This window comes from Cupressus sempervirens, chromosome 1, assembly GCF_028749045.1.
Source record: "Cupressus sempervirens isolate cs-2001-9-10 chromosome 1, ASM2874904v1, whole genome shotgun sequence".
Classification (NCBI taxonomy): domain Eukaryota; kingdom Viridiplantae; phylum Streptophyta; class Pinopsida; order Cupressales; family Cupressaceae; genus Cupressus; species Cupressus sempervirens.
Genome location: NC_143118.1, coordinates 531,235,031 through 531,252,525, shown reverse-complemented (window position 1 = coordinate 531,252,525; position 17,495 = coordinate 531,235,031). Strand labels below are relative to the sequence as shown.

Below are 17,495 nucleotides of genomic sequence, written 5' to 3'. Positions count from 1 at the left end.
TTCACTAATATCTAAAATATAGAGGGGATTTCGGGTTTAAGTTCCTGAAGCTTTGATCGTCAATGCTTCGCCTCTGAGTGCTTGGGCAATAAGTCTATTCACAAAATGACCATCGTCAATGTTCATCTGTGGTTCATGAGTATTAAATCTTCGAGCAACTCTAATTTTTGGGCCATGCTACATACAGTGATCAAATATCAAAGTTCCAACTTCCCTTCATCATAGCAACTTCAGACTCTGATTGGGTTTACACTCCCCCAATATTCCTCCATCTGAGATACATTGATGTAACTCCAATGCTTTCAGCAAGTCCCAACATGTCCAATGTTCAAATGCTTACTCCATTTCCTAATATTACCCTTGAACTAGTAAAGTCTTACCCAGATTCTATACTGCTGCTGGAGAACTTTGTTTGAAAAGTTTGAAATCTATATACAAGTGGCAGCGTTCTTGTGCAGATAATATTTCTGTGAGTATTCTTAACATAACAGCATTGTTTCATTGTGCATGATATCATTGCCTGAGATGTGTGAAAAACATTATTCATGTGTTGGAATATACAATAACATTTATCGCTACTTATATCTCACAGTTTATCATTTTTGTACAAGGAAGAACTGCTTTTTACATCTGCAACTTAGATCAAAACTTTCAAGCCTGTAAGTGGCACTCTACCTGTTGCCTAATTCCAATATATTGTTGTGAAGATGCAGCTATAATAGGCAAATAACAACAGAGTTCAGATAGAAGTGAAAATAATTGATCAATTCAAAAATCCTACAAAGCTTTTATAAAAAGAATAAAACTATGTGTTCCCCGGGGATGCGTACCCGGCCTAAAACCAGGTGTTTCGAAAACGGGGACGTCACGAGGACGGGGAGATGGGTATGGGACGTCCCCGAGCCATCCCCAAAAAGTGAAAAATTGCAGGGGACGTCCCCAAAACTTGGGGATGGTTGGGAAAAAAAAGGGGGACAGTTGGTCGTCCCCGGTACGGAAAGGGGATGCCTAGATGTCCCTCAACCGTACCGGGTACAGGCAGCTGTCCCCAACTTTTTTTTAAAAAAATTTAATTTTTAATTTTTTTTAATGCAAAACAATTAAAAAGAGAATATTAAAAATAATTTAAGGCTCCTTACTAGCTCACCGAGGTGGGCCCCACCCCTCCAAATGCAATAGAGGCAAAATAGGAGCAACAGTCTATTTTATTTTTTCTATGTTATGTTTTTTATATTGAATGTGAACATGATTATGATACATTGATACTTATCACTTTATGGCAGCCCTCTAGCCTTCGGGCGTATAGCTTCAAGCATATTTAGATTTAGATTTTCAGATTTATCATATTTATCATTATGATATTGTTCACTAATATTGATATGCATTTTGACAATTGAATACTGAAATCAGATATTATTTCCTAGATGGCATTCAAATGTTGTATGTTATGGTTCTATAGTGTTTAAATGCCATGCTTTGTGCTTAGTTTCATATGAATGACGTGTAGATTTGAAAATTTTAATCTATATCTTCAAATTTTCCTATATATATATATATATATATATATATATATATATATATATATATATATATATATATATATATATATATATATATATATATATATATATATATATATATCCGTCCCTGTTTGCACCCCCCCTCCCCAAAATCGCCATAAAAATTTGCCGTCCCGAAAACCTGTCTCGTGTTCCCCCACTATCCCAATACCGGAAACTTGAGGGAACATAGGAATAAAACAACCACATTAATCAAACAATGATAAGATTAAGTAGAATCCATAGAATGGAGCCCCTAAAAATAGGGGTCCATCAAATGGTTTGAAACATAATCTTTTGGGTGTTGGATAGCTTGTTGATAAAGGATATCAGTTATAGCTCACAGAGAAGACACGTATTATTAAGGATAAGAATGGCACATTGATTGATACTGGTACAAGAATAAGAGGTAATGTATTTCACTTGAATCCTATTGAAATGACATGTTTAGTTGCTAAGGTGAATGACAATTGGTTGTGGCATAAGAGATTTTTTCATATCAACTTTGATAACATAGTAAGGTTAGTACTACATTTGTAGTTAGAGATTTGCCTAAGATTGTAAAACCTGCTAACATGATGTGTAAAGAATGTGTGATGGAAAAACAGATGAAAAGTTATTTTTCGAGCAAAAAGTATAATACTTAAGTGAAATTGGTGTGCACACAAATTTGAGTGGTCCTATAAAGACTAGAGCACTCTATGGTGAAAGGTATTTTATGAATCATGTTGATGATTTCACTAGAATGATGTGAGTTGCATTTCTTAGAGAAAATCTAAAGTTTTTGAGAAGTTCAGCATATTTAAGAGTAGAGTTGAGAATGAATTTGGTTTGGAGATTAAATGTTTGAGATCTGATAGAGGAGAATTCATTTCAAATGAGTTTAACAATTTTTGTGAAGATAATGATATAAAGAGATAGCTTTCAACCCCTACGACACCTAAGCAAAATGGGATAGCAAAAAGGAGAAACAAATCAATGACTAAAGCAGCAAGAGCAATGATGTTGGAAATCAATGCATCACATATTTTTTGGAGAGAAGCACTGAATACAGCAGTATATACTATGAATAGAGTGCAAAGAAGACAAGGCAATGGTAAGACCCCCTATGAACTTTGGTGCAAATTAGACAAGGAAATGGTAAAACCCCCTATGAACTTTGGTTTGGATATGCAACTACTATGTAGTACTTTAGAATCTTTGGAAGTAAATGCTATATTAAGAGAGATGATGACATTGGATACTTGATTCTAGAAGTGATGAAGGTATGTTAAAGATGGCATTTTTATATCATAAATGGAGTATCTTGAAGACTTGGACTGGAAAGTTGTAAATATGTCAGAACAACTATGGTAATTGGATATAAGTTATCTAGCAAAGATGAATCGCCTACTATTAAACAGAAAAAGTACAAACCTATGATTGGTGGATTGCAGTATTTGATGCACACTAGACCATATAGCTAATGAAGTCGGGATTGTGGCAAGATTTCAAGGAGATCATAAAGAGACACATTATGCAGTAGTAAAAAAAATTGTTAGATATTTGAAAGACACGCCTCATTATGGATTATGGTATGGCAGATCACATGATTTCACTTTATGTGCATACACTAATGTTAATTGGGCAGGAATTATACATGATAGAAAGAGCACTAGTGGTGGAGCATTCTTTTTGGGAGGAAGATTGGTTTCTTGGCTAAGAAAGAAATAGGATTGCATTTCACAAAGTATGGTAGAAGCAGAGTATGCAACAGCAGCAAAAAATTGTATAAGATTATTTGGATGAAGCAAATGTTGAAAGACATTGGGATAGAGTTCGTTGAACCTGTTATCATTCATTGTGATAACACAAGTATTGTATGTCAAAGAATCCAATATTGCATTCAAAGACAAAGCAAATATCTATCTATTATCACTTTTTGAGAGAGAAAGTTGTAGAAGAAGAGATCAAATTTGAATATGTCAGCACAAAGGAGTAGATAGCAGATATATTTACAAAACCTTTGGCAAAGGAATCATTTGAGTATTTGAGAGGTATGCTTGGGGTTATGCCCCAACCTACTTCAAAGTAGATGATGCAAAGATTGCATCAGTCCAAATGGTAGCAAAGCACTATTTCTTTACCTAGACTGGATGTTTGATGCATCCTCTATAGGGGAGTATATGTGCTTGAGTTGAGCCATTAAGGACTCTTGGTATTGGTATTATATAGTGTCTTTTCAGACTAGAGCTTGAACAGATTGTTTTGGAAATGATTGAGCTTAGAGAATTGACATAATGACACCTTTGTCATTGATGTCAATAGGGGAGAGATGATATATACATGAAAAAATCTTTTGATATGAGAAAGTAGTATCATTACCCTTTGGGAAGAGATATGCACTTTTTTGAGATATGTATTTGATTGATGAAGAGGATTTACAGAGAGATATTGATGTATGGGGGAGATAGACACTTTCCTTATGCACATTGGTTACTTGATGATAGATGATATTCATGAGTAGCATGAATGGGGGAGCAAAGGAAAATGAAGAAGAAAATATATTTGGTATTCTTGGAATTTGAATGTTTTTCATCTATGTTGTCATCAATGTCAAAGAGGGAGATTGTTAGCATGAATATTGATGGTATACCTATGGGAGAGTATATTAACATTATTGGAGATATGATTCAGAGTTTATGTGTTGCATTCATGACAGAGTTTGTCATTGATGTCAACATATTGGTTATTCTGTGAAGATTGACAAAATATAGAGAAAGATTGGCTTTGCACAGTTCGAGGATTGAAGATCAGCTTATGCACACTTGGGATTATGTTCTAAAGTATCTCTAGATGCTACACATAAGAATGTGTATGAAAATATGAAGGTTGGACAAAGTTATGAAGATTTTGATGAAGACAGCTTTCAAACAACATTTCTAGAGAGTAAGTACTGTTGTTTGGATTTTATCTCCTAATAGATATGGAATCTGGTTGAGTGAGCTAAAAAAAAGGTTGAAGACATGTTGAAGATGACTTGATTAAGTTAGCATGATCAAATGTTCATTGTATGAAAAAATATGAAGATTATGAGCCAACAGATTGATTGTAATCTTGAAAAAATGTAATATTTTAATGTAATGTGTATTGTAATATTTTAAGGTGGTCCTATTTTATAATTGTAAATTGTGAAAGCCTCGAGTCTAAGTCAATAATTTTTTTATGGACTTGATATAAAGGAAAGATGTTTTCCTTGGTTCTCGTCATCAGTGAGATCAGTTTTCATGTTATGTGAACTTGAGAGTGAGATCTAGTGTGGATATTTTGTAATCAGTGAGAATATCTTTGTAATATTTATTGTACGAGCTTGGTACATGAAGTTGTGAAGATCAGTGCAGAGTTTGGTGCGGTTGAGGCATGGTGAGCTGAAAAGGAATTGTATTTGGCAAGACAAGTTGTTGGTTGGACAATTGTTCTACATTGTATTATTCAGAATGAATAGTACAAAAGTTGTTTGGACAGTGGGTTCAGTTGACTAACTTTCAATTCCTAACAGGGATTCAGAGTCTCCTAACAGGGACTCATATGTACTAATCGTATTTCATTGACTCCTAACATGGTCTATCTGTTAACCAAGAGTGGGGGGTGAATCAGTTATGTTCAATTATCCTATAGTCCCTCTTAACAACTTTAATAGCAAACAGCATTCCTAAACATCATAAACTCTCGGTGTATTCGTTCAACTTCACAATTAACACATTCAAACACTTTACTCCAAACTTGTCATTCATTGTTTTGTCTTAACCAACTTGCAATAATATCACTTAGTTATTACCGACCATAAAATTAGTTGTTACTGAGTTGCAGTAAAATGAAAATAACAAATAAAACAACTTACAACATAACAACATTCACACAATTGACGCCAAGATTTTTAACATTCAAACTCTGTGAAGGGAAAAAACACTTGGGACCGGCAATCCAAAATTTTCACTCTTCTAAAGTGAGCTCTGTTAGGAACCAACCTTGTTAAATATTTACATACACATTGTTAATGTGACCTTGTTAGAGGATTTCAACCAAAAGATCATCTAGGCCATAGTTGGAAAACTCGCAAAAGGAAAAAACTCACCAAGCCCCCTAAAAGTTTAATCGAGAAAAACTCGGTGATCTTTTTAAAAAAACTCAGGAAAATTCAGGAACCTTAAAAAACTGCTGAAATTTAATTAAAAATACATTTATTTTGCAAAATTTAATGAGAAGATGCATATAATAAGTTAATTAAAAAGGAACACAAAAGAAACAAGCAAAGTTTAGATATATATAAATGCATAGCGGGTACACAATTGCATTCTCATGCGGAATGCTCATGACAGGAAGCAAAATAGTAAATAGTGTCAATCTGTCAAACCAAAAGTAAATACTAAAAGTCTAAATACATCAATACAATCACATCTTCCTCTTTCTAGCTGCACTAGCAAGAAAGCGAGGGGGTCTAGTCCTCGAAGAACTGCCCCGCACTAGGATAGGGCATGCACTACATGATTGTTAACTTTGTGGTTATGCCTCCTTGCTCGACATCCCTACTGACTAGCTCCGCGTCCTGGAAGAGGATATCTCCTCCTATACGTGGCACTGGTAATGCCTCTTCCTCTAAGCTTGAATCATCATTGTCCTCGTCCTCAATGTCATCCATTGTGAAATGAAAATAAATTCCAACATCCCCTTCCATGGCCTGCCGCTCCAAATTAGCGATCTCATCTAGTGAAAACAATGGACCTGGCTCTTGTGTTCTCCAATCAGAATAAGGATTTATCTCTTCTAGATCAAGTGGACTAGGTAGTGCTAAACTTTGTGCTCTTTTTAGGCGCAACTTAAGATTATAGTGCACATAAACAAGGTCATTAAGCCGTTTTTGAGTCATTTTGTTTCTTTTCTTTGTGTGGATGGACTCAAATAAGCTCCAATTGCACTCACAATGGGATGAGCTACAAGGTTGGCATAGGACTCTGAGAGCAAAATTCTTTAAATTGGGGGTATTGCCACCCCAACTTGCCCACCAAGCATCTACAAAAAAAAATATAAAAAGCTATAAAGCAATGAAAAAAGATAATCAGAAACACAACTTATCAATTTGCAAAAGTTTTAAAGTTTAACGCTTTACCTAGTGCTTGAGTAGATCTTGCTCTCTTTGCTAGCATAGAAGAGAACAAATTACCCCTCGATTCCACATAGACTTGTTGTTCGGTCACAACAAGGTCTCTCTCTATTTCATTGGATATCATTCTCTCAATGCATTTAGAGAGACCTTCCATAACCTCTCTGTTAGGATCTGAGTAGGAATCATCAACCCTAAAACAAATAGAAAATGATATCAAGTCTTACTATACAACCTTAAAAAGTAAAGTAAAATAAAGTGTTAGTAAAATCTCAACTTCAAGGACAATCATAGTACCTGAATTTGGGGTTGAGGAAGTAGCCTGCTGCATGAATGGGTTGGTGGAGCATATTGTTCCACCTCCTATCAATTATTTCCCAAATGGGGTGAAATCTAAGTTTGTCCCAACGATAGTAATTTCTAACAGCCTCTTTGGTCCTGTCCATGGCCTCATAAAGACCTCCCATTGGGGATTGTTGCCCATCACATATGCGCAAGACTCTAACTAAGGGCATAGACATCTACATTTGAAATTTGAAAAATACAAATTAATGAATAACATAGTACATTATTAATTAATAATGAAACTTGAATCAACTAAAAATATAATGTTTTGATTCTTGAAGTTACCTCCACAATCCCTTTAGCCTGTGCAAAAAAAATATCATCAAAGACTATCCGTGCCATAACCTCTCCTTTGGGCTTCTTTAAGTAAGATGAAGCAACCCAATCAGCACACGTAAACATTTGTTTCAGAGCCAATATGTGGTTGAGAATACTTTGCAATGTCAAGAACACCATTACAAACCTTGTCATAGTAGGTCTCACCAAATCTTGGCCTTTAGTGGTCTTTCTCATCAAACTTAGAACCCATGGGTGATTATAGATATATTTGGTGACTCGCCTAGCATCTTCCACAACTAGACTCACCCAATCAAGTTTTCATATGTCCTCCAAAAGAAGGTCAAGGACATGTGCTTCACAAGGTGACCAAAAATGTGTGGGATGCCTCTCTTGGAGGATTTTACCTAAAAGATTAGGAAAAAAACAATAATTAGTTACAAACTTTTCATATTTACATCAAATCTAAATTGAATGCTATCATAGCATTGCATTCATGATTCATATTGAACATAAAAAATTAAATTTACCTGCTGCCACATATGCTGCTGCATTATCTGTGATTATTTGCACCACATGCTCTACTCCCACCTCCATGACAACATTCTCCAACATCAAAGCCAATGTGTGTGCATTTTTCACTTTGTTGGAAGCGTCAACAGATTTCCAAAACACCACATCATCTTTGCAAGCAACCAAAAACTTAATCATGGTTCTACTTCTTCCATCTATCCACCAATTAGATAAAATGGTGCAGCCATACTTCTTCCACTCTTTTTTTTTCTCTTCTATCAATACTCTTGCCCTACCAACCGCATAGTCAAGCAACCTACAAAATTTAGGTGTAACAAAGTGTTAGTAAAAAATAGGAAATAACAATTAAGATTTAAAATATAACAATGAACTGAAGTGAATCACAATTATTTACAATTACTAAATAGTAAAATACTAACCTTCCACTCATATCCTTGTGAGTAGGCAGCTTGTACCCTTTAAAATTGCATTCACCAAATTCAACCAATAGGGACTATCAACCACATATATTGAGATATTGTTGAAAAACCAAAAATCAACTGCTACAATATCAGTTTGCTCATGCACCTCATTGAACCATCCAATGCCCTCTAATGATGGCTATGATCCAGCTGTGTTCCTGGGCACAAAATAGCTCCCTATCCTTGATGCGGATGGTGATGAAGAACTAGGAAATGTAGAAGAACTGGAACTAGCAAAAGAGGCATTTTGTTTGCGGATCCATGGGCCACGAAGAGATCCTGGTATGTTCTCAAGTGCTTCTTCTTCTTCTTGCATATCGAAAGGAGTTCCTTGAGATTCAGCTATGGCTGCCCTCATAACTAACTTCACCCTCTCCCTATTCAATTTTTTCTCTTCAACAGCTGCAAGTCGGGCATTGATGAATTTTTTTCTTCTTCAGTTACCTTAAGACAAGGATTTGAATCATACTTCTTTATGCCTACAAGGTGGCATTTGAAGCGGTTTATGCCTCCAGAAATAAGTCTCTCACATGGAATACATATAACCTTTCCAACATCATTTGGAACTTCATAGACATACCGCCATGCCTTATCTCTTGCATTTTTAGGCCGGGTGCCTATATATCCAGATAGGCATGGTGTTTGTGGCCACTCTTCTTGTGGGTTTGTCATTTTTTTTAATGCTTGACCGCTGACCTACACATAAATTTATAGAAAAATAAATAAACAAAGTTAGAACAACTAGGGTTTGTTTTTAGAAAAAATTACATATTCTTCAAAAAAAATTGTGAAACATAGAGCTGAATGGCTTTCAAATGATTCAAACATAGCGTTAAAATGCTTTTAAATGATCTAAAATCATTTACAAACAACAATAAAAACAATAGAACATTTGTTAAAACTATAAAAAGTTTTCAAACTATGATAAAAAGAACATACCTGGAAAGAGATTTGTCTTCTAAAACTAGTTAGAATCTTCTAAAATCCACTCAAATCTGCCTTGAATCACTTGCAATCAGCTAAGAATGCCTCCAAACCTTCTTTTCTCCACACCTCAAGGCTCTAGAGAACACAAATGTAACAACAATGCAAAAAAATGAGTTTTTTGCCCTATTAAGCTGTCACAGCACGCGAGCTATAGGAACCACGAGTTTTTGAGTAACTCAGCGAGTTTTTGCCCAAGCATCGAATTTTTCATCCCGCAAGTTAATCCATGGTTTACTCGGCGAGTGTTCCAACTATGGTATATACAACCCCCCAGTCCCCCATTGCTGTCCCCCTGTCGCCCCCAAATTAAGGTTTGTCAATCCCCCATCCCTAAAACTTTCCCCCCATTCCCTCGTCCCCCAGGGCGGTGTAACTATGGTTGAACATATACGAACTGTATTGATTCCAAAGACGAATGGTGCTCGGATTTACCATATCTGAGCAAAGTAATACAAAGGATGGAATAGGATGAGGGAATCCCACCAAAACCATGATAGCCAAGTAGGGAAGGTCTTGCACTTTTGAAATGGCAAACAATGTTGAACTCCAATAGGAGTTCATAGTACAATAAAAATAATCCAAATTGCATACTAACTTCCTACATGTCGCACATAAATACCCCTCCGGAGAAAACTCCTAAGAGTTAACAAAAGAATGTTGACATGGCAAACATCTACGGATAATTAATAAAAATTGGGTCCCTTTATTAGTTAAATCAATTAATTAAATAAGTGATCATAATATTATGTAAGTTTTAGGACCATTTAATTAATTAACTTAATTAAAATATTTTATTAAAAATTGGGGACATTACAAATCCGCACCACCCAAAGATTGATTTCCTTCAAGCAATTCATTATCAAATAGTTTGCCCACTACAGCTCCAGGCTCCCAAACCAAGTGTGGATAGTTGTATCTACTGAAGTCTCCATGCCACATCATGATCACGTACACCCACTTGGATGTAGGCAAGAAAAGTAACTATCCATTAAGCTTTTGTTGTGCCACTCTAATATAAACATGACCATGCCAAAAGTCATTAGGATCCCATTGAGATACCTCGACGATCAAATCCAAGGCCTTCATACCATCATGCTCATTAATTTCTTCAGGGGTCTCATAGCTTAGGTACAACTTGTAGTTTCCATGAGGTGGCAATCATGTATGCCTCGATCCCAACCAAAGAGTAAACTCCATGTTCACCCAACTATAAAGATTGCCCCTGCAAACAATCCTCGATCAAGTCCACATCACCAAGAAGTTAAACAACTATTGGTAGAGCCTATTTATTCGAAGGGTCACTGGTAGAACTCATATTTCCATCAGGTTGATTGTCGAGTGTTGGTTCAACGATATTTGTGCAAGTGTCTTCTTCCAGAGTCCTTTCCTTCATCTTGGACTCGAGTATCAAACACATCTTTCTTTGTAGTAGATGATGTCATCGACTGCCTTGTATTGGTCATCCTTAATGTCGTCTTCCATCAATTTGCATGCAAAAGTGTTATTGGAGTATTCAACCAACAAATGTGCCTTCCAATTGGCTGAAAACTGAGATAGAGACCATATGGCATTGTTGGGTGCCATAGCGTGATCCAAGTCCAAACACTTAATTCTCCCAATAACACTGGCAAGATCACCAACTCTGATACCACTTTAATGTTCTAAAATAGGCATACGGATAAATTTCCCTCTTACGATTGCAAACTAGTAATGTATGAGGCTCTGGAGGTGGAGTGTACGAGATGGAGGGGTAGTTTTTGTATGGGTAGGAGTAGATGACCGTACAGTGTAGGTCAATGCTCATATGGGTGGAGAATGTCTATAGGGATGAGGGTAGAGAGGTATATGACAATGAGATGGTAGATCGAATAGATGAAAGTGAGGGTAGAGAGAATGTATAGTAAAGGAGAATGGATTGAAAGAAAGACGTACAATAAAGCAAGAGGAAGGACTATAAAGCAGGAGGACGTACGGTAAAGGAGGATGAACTGTAAAGCAAGACATGTGTTAAAGAAAGAGGATGGATTGTAAAGGAGAAGGATGTGCAATAAGTAGGAGGATGGATTATAAAGCAGGAGGATGCACTATAAAGCAGGACATTTAGTAAGTAGGGGGATGGATTGTAACTTCCAAGAGTTGTACAAAAGTATAAGATGGTACAGACAAGAGTACAAGCTATCAGGACCCGTCCAATGTGACTATGCAATTATTTATAAGCCACTGAAAATATCAAATATATATAGCAAATTTGTCACAATGTACAAGATTTGTACATTGAACATCAAATTGTATTGATTCCAGAAACAATAATATCTGCAGCCAAGAATGGTGGTCCAATTTGCCAAATCCGAACAAAGTAATACAAGGGATGGAATAGGGTGAGGAAATCCCACTGAAACTATGATAGCCAAGTAGGGAAGGTCTTGCAATTCTAAAATGGTGAACTCAACCCCAACACGTATTCGCAATATAATAAAAATAATCTAAATTGCATACTGACATCCTACATGCCGCACATAGATACCCCTTTAAAGAAAATTCTCGAGGGTTAACAAAAGAATGACAACACGGAAAACACCTATGGATAATTAATAAAAATTGGGACCCTTTATTAATTAAATAAGTCCTTGTGATATTATTTAATTTTTAGGACCATTTAATTAATAGCCTAATTAAAATATTTTATTAAAAATTGGGGACATTACAATACCAAATCCTAGTTTCAATGAAATATTAGCCCGTTGAGCCAAGTCTTGTATCTGTGCTAAAAAGAAGGTCAATCTGAGCTTCTTTTCTATTTTTTTTGGATCAATAAGTCAATCTGAGTTTTAAGATTCAGCACTCAAGAATCTGAAAAGTTCAATAACAAAGTTCTTGATAAAAGGAAGCCGATAAATGGTTGCATGAATTCTACTCTATGTAAAAACTAAAATAGAAGAAAATAATACTCATACAATTATTTGCATTATATTTACACATGCATCTTGTCTTGCTTGAAATTGTTATATTTAAAATGAATTTTCCAACTCAGAAATGTTATTCCACTTTGGAAAGTTGAATTAAGCTACACGATTCTTTATCAAAAGCAACTCTAATCAAGTAACATAAGCTAACTAAATAAAAATAGTTGTCAAATTTGATAGTGGTTTCAGTTTCATTATTTCTTTAGTCTCTTGCACCAACCTGCTATAACCAAATTTGGTGAGAATGCATAGAAAAATCCTATTTTTCATTACTTTTATTAATGCTCCTTGGATGGACAGCAATATCAAACAATCTTCATTGAGATACTCTTAGTATCACAATGATAGACCAGATTCTTTGTAGTTAATTTGACAAAGCTTATGCTCTACAACACCAAATTATGAAAAACAAACAATGCACAAACCTATACAACTAATATTTAGAGGAAATTTAATTGCAAAATAGAATTTATTTGTAAGAAATTCAGCTCACAAACACACATCGAGTTTCACATAGTCATTCCATTTAAAATAATGTTTCTAGATGAGTGAAAGAGGTTTGTAAGTTGTGTGAACTTTTGCGTACAGATTAAGTATTTACACTTTGCATTTGAGGGAATTTACTTACCTCTTCTACACAAAGCATTGACTTCTCATCCTTGGTTGGAAACACTTTTCCTTAAAATGATGTTAACATCCATTTAAAGTAAAAAAGCATCAAACAAATTCATTTGGATTGAAGATATGTAAATAAATTGAGATGAGTGTTTCCAAAAGGTATTCATGAGACAAAAAACTTCTATCTAGATATAAGATATGTGATTCAATAACAGTATCTGGCCTTTAACATAGAAGCTTTAGAGGTTTTGATCACCTTTTCAATTAGACCCTGCACCCCTGGATATGATGGATCTGAACTTGTTCCTCCTTCGGTCTGAATTATGTCTACACCTTCTGTTTCCAATGATTCCGCTAAATTCACCTGTTATCAATCAACTTGGATTGTCATTAGAATTGAGGAGAGCAACCTACTAGAATAATGAGAACTAGTGCCACACAAGTACCTGAATACAAAGCTATAACAAAAATTTATTGGCAATCACCTGGTCAGTAAGGCTCAAAGTATGTGGCACAGTGACAGAAAGTACAACAGATGGAAGCAGTTGTCTAGTCTTCATTGTAAGTTGCATTATCTGTAGGAAAATAGTTAATACTTGCACCAAGATAATCATGAGATATACATTTAGACATCATATTCATCTCAAAGATGTAAAAATACCATATTTATATACTGTACAGTTACCCAGTCTTACTACTCAAAGAAGCTGATATAATAAGAATATCATAATTCTGACATAACATAGCAGGTTCCTAGAGGCCATAAGAACCATTCTATAAAGAAAATAAACATGAAATGAGTTCTACAAGTAAACGTGTATCATGGTTCTATTGTGCATGGACAGAACACAGTCTATGATAGGTTTTCTTTGGAGCAAAATACAAATATATTAACTTTAAAAGAAAAGAAAAAGGCTCAAAAAGTATTTAGAATTTTTGAAATAGGTTACTATATACAAGATCTGGAAAGAAAAATATATTAGAAAGTTTGCATGCTTTATAAACTTTCACCATAGACCATCCTACTAAAAGCACTATGCACATGTCCTCCAAACAGCCCATTCAAAAATTAGGCATCAAATATATGGGAATTGATGCACTTTTATGCTTGTTGAAAAAAATGCTATTAAAAAAGAAACAATCAAAGAGAACCCAAAATCCCAAGCTTGACAATCATCATCCAACTCTAACAAGCTAGTTCAAAGTTCAAACTATCCATCCAACCTAAGTTACCGATTCGGATGCAGATTTGGGAACTGGATACAGGATGCGGGAAATAAATAATTTTGGATGCTGATGCAAGAGGAAGCGTGTGTACACACACACACATATACGCAAAGAAATGCAAGAAATATACAAAAACAAATCATTTGATAGTATTGCTATGATACTTCACCCTTAATCAAAATTCAAGATATTTCAAAATTAATATCAATATGTATTTGTTCAACATTAGAGTTTAGACAATAAGTTATAACCAAATGGTCATGTTCAAGATTCCAATAAAATAAAAACTTAGTTCATGATTGAAGATTCAATCAACTAATATGCATCAGAGTTTAAATCATAAGGCTTCACAAGAAATTCCACATTATCATCATCATCTCCAATTGTAGAAAGATCATTTGAACCATAAATGGTTCCACTTATGCTAGATGCACCACGTGCCATGCTGTCATCATCACCATCTCCGAGCATACTAAAATCATGAAGTGTTGCATCCAAATCCATACACTCAAGGGCTACATCCCAAAGCTTTGTTGTACCTTCCTCGTAATGATCATTCTTACATGACAAAAGATGCAAGTTGGTGTGGACAAAGACCAAGTCCTCAGCTTTCTTGCAACCCAACACGTTGCGCTTCACTAAATGGATAAAGGAGTATGTACTCCATGTTTACCGCATAGATTAATTAAGTAATGCACATAGATAATGAACAGGAACAGCAGCAACAGTACTCTTTTATTTGCATATGACAACAGGTTACATACAGAGCATAAGATCAGATTAGATAAGATGATTTACAATGTACCCAGAGGAGGTATAAATACTTTCCGCCGAACCTTCCCAAAGGGGTCTGTCAGCTAGAAATCAATCCTAATCTACTCGTCTGCTACCAAATACAAAATCTTCAACAGCATAACCCAGTCGGCTACAGAATACAAAATCTGTTGATGACATCATCCCCCCCAAAAAGAAAAGTCATCTCCTAACAACTAACAAAATAGGAGACAACCCACATAGAACAAAACAAAAAATACTAGAGAGAAGGTGGTGCCCCTGAAGAATGTTGCTGCCAACACAACTCATAGACCTACTCCGTCCAGATGCTCAAATCCTTCTATATCTGTGAATTAACCTCGACGGCCTCCTTCAGGAGAAGCGCCACATCCATAGCCTATGTCTTGACTAACTGCAACTCATGTTCTACTGCATCCTTATCATGCATAGCCGCTTCCTTATCCCTCAACAAAGCTGCCCGCTCAGTTGCCCATGCTGCCTACTGACTGATCAAATCTGCCACTAACTTCTCTCTAGCCTCCCTCTCAACCGCCAGAGATCTCTCAGTTGTAATCCTATCCGCTGCCCTGTCCACGTCCGCGCGCCTGCGAGCGTAATAAACCTCCTTAGACAGTCCCACAATCTCATGTGCCAGCTTCTCCAGCGGAGTGTTGCGCGGCCCCAACTCTGGCTCAGTGGCCCAATCTGCCAACATCTCCGGTGTCTCAACTACTGGCCAACCTCTCTCCTCAAAACATGAACACAACCGCTATGGATAGATCCCCCTGATGTAAGCTCGAACCAAATGCTACTCCCTCCACCGAGTCATAGCCTGCAATGCCACATCGTGTCCCCTTCTTTAGCGCAACCTTCAGAGCCTTGAGGTAGTCCTTGCACCTATCCTCATCCGACCCATAATCCTCCTTTGCCAAACCCTCCATCGTCCACTCGGCATCACTATTCTCTTCCTCATCTGCGAGGACCATGCCCACTTTCAGTGCGGCCTCCTCTGCTCTCGGCGCAACCTCGGCCTATGGCATCCCCACCTCCTAAGGCTTTGGTACTGTAGTTGATACTCCTGGGTGCTCAGGGGACTGGATGGACGGACCCACCTCGGCAGGGATGAGTCGGAACTGCTATCTCAAGAAAGCACTAGCTCTATCCATCACCTCCGGCTGCTCTGACTTTGTAGCCTCCATGCTCTCCTGCTATGCTGGCTGGGCTGACTGGACTGTCTGTACTGGCTTGGCGGCTGCTAACAAGGAAGACGAAACAGTGACGACTGCATCACAGTCAATCACATCCAAGCGAACCTGGGGCTCTGCCTCTGGCGCTAGCAACTCCACCCTCTGCGAGATTGGCTCCACTAGTGCAACTGGAACATCTGCTACGGCCATGGAGAAAGTAACACCTGGTGCGGTCATCAGTGCAACAACATCTGTTGCTAGTGGGACACCCTCAGCCACTGCCCGTGGGACATCTGCTACCGCCGGTGGGGTCATCATGACCGGTGCATGACGCTAACCAAAAGGAGGAATGTGTGAAGTGGAAGCGGACAAGTGCGCCGAAGTTGACAACTACGGCGGGGTAAAAAATGTGGGCTCACTATCTGCTGGTTCACTGCCAACCTCTGCGGAAGTAATGTCTTCCTCATACTCTGCCCCGCTGCTCTCCGAAGTCTCCTCCCGTCCGCTGTCAGTGTCCCCGTGAGCCACCTACAATCCCCGAAATACCTTCTTCTATCCCGCTGTTGTCCCACCCGTGTCCAGATGTCGCCAATAAAATATCGAAGGCTCTCCCTATGCCAACTTTCCTTGAGGTGGTGCCTCAAAATCATCCATGGGTATCTGATAACCACTGCCTCCAGAAACAAGCCAATGGCATGATACGGCATAAAGAATGTGCGGTGCTGGAGTGTCATGAACTCCTCCATCCTGTCAACATCGTATCATTCATGATGCCATTAATGAATACTATCTGCGGCAATGCTATATCTGAAGCCCGAGTTGCTCCTGTCAGCTTGCTCTTGATAATGTCCATAATGCACCTCCAATGGCCTTCCCGAATAAGATCTCGCCGAAGTCCTCTGCATTTAAACCCCTTGATAACTGACTCCATCTCGTCAGGTGTAAGATCGCGGCCCACTAATCGAATCCAATGTTCTTTCCGTTCTTGAAAGAGCTTGTGATTCTTGATTTCCACCTTCTTACCTCTAGGACCAAGAATGCCAAAAACCCTCGTGAAATCCCTAGTCTAAAAGAAACTGTCATCCGATGCTTTTTATACAAAAATGTGCTCGTTCTGTTCTACCGATTATATGCTTCTATCATGGTTTGCAAAACTGATTCAAATAATTGGATAGAAAAAACTGGAAGCTAGATGGCCCAATGCACCTGTGCCCATATCAAAATTTGCTTAACGAGGTCGATGTCTAGAGTTTCCTGCCACCACTTCCGGCATTAGCTGCCATTGAGTCCCTCAAACTGGATAGTGAAATGAGTGAACTCTACCCTGACTTTTTGTTTTTTTACTATTGGAGGCGGATGGTCTTGCAACTCGGATTCCAAAAGCTAAAACACTTGCATTCTTCTCCATACTTGTCTTCAACTGG

The 17,495-nt window shown here is 37.4% G+C and overlaps 1 protein-coding gene and 1 long non-coding RNA gene across 3 annotated transcripts in view; one reads left to right on the top strand and one right to left on the bottom strand.

Moving 5' to 3' along the window:
- Positions 1-17,495, bottom strand: part of LOC149578556 (uncharacterized protein ycf23-like) — a 215,891-nt gene that overhangs the window by 14,019 nt on the left and 184,377 nt on the right. The window contains exons 6-7 of the mRNA XM_089829810.1: positions 13,369-13,458; positions 13,140-13,247 (exon numbers count right to left, since the gene is read on the bottom strand). Coding sequence (XP_089685936.1) covers positions 13,140-13,247; positions 13,369-13,458 — 198 coding nt within the window. The remainder of the gene's footprint in view (positions 1-13,139; positions 13,248-13,368; positions 13,459-17,495) is intronic.
- The window catches only part of LOC149578557 (uncharacterized), a 113,349-nt gene that overhangs the window by 15,282 nt on the left and 80,572 nt on the right, over positions 1-17,495 (top strand). The window lies entirely within an intron of this gene.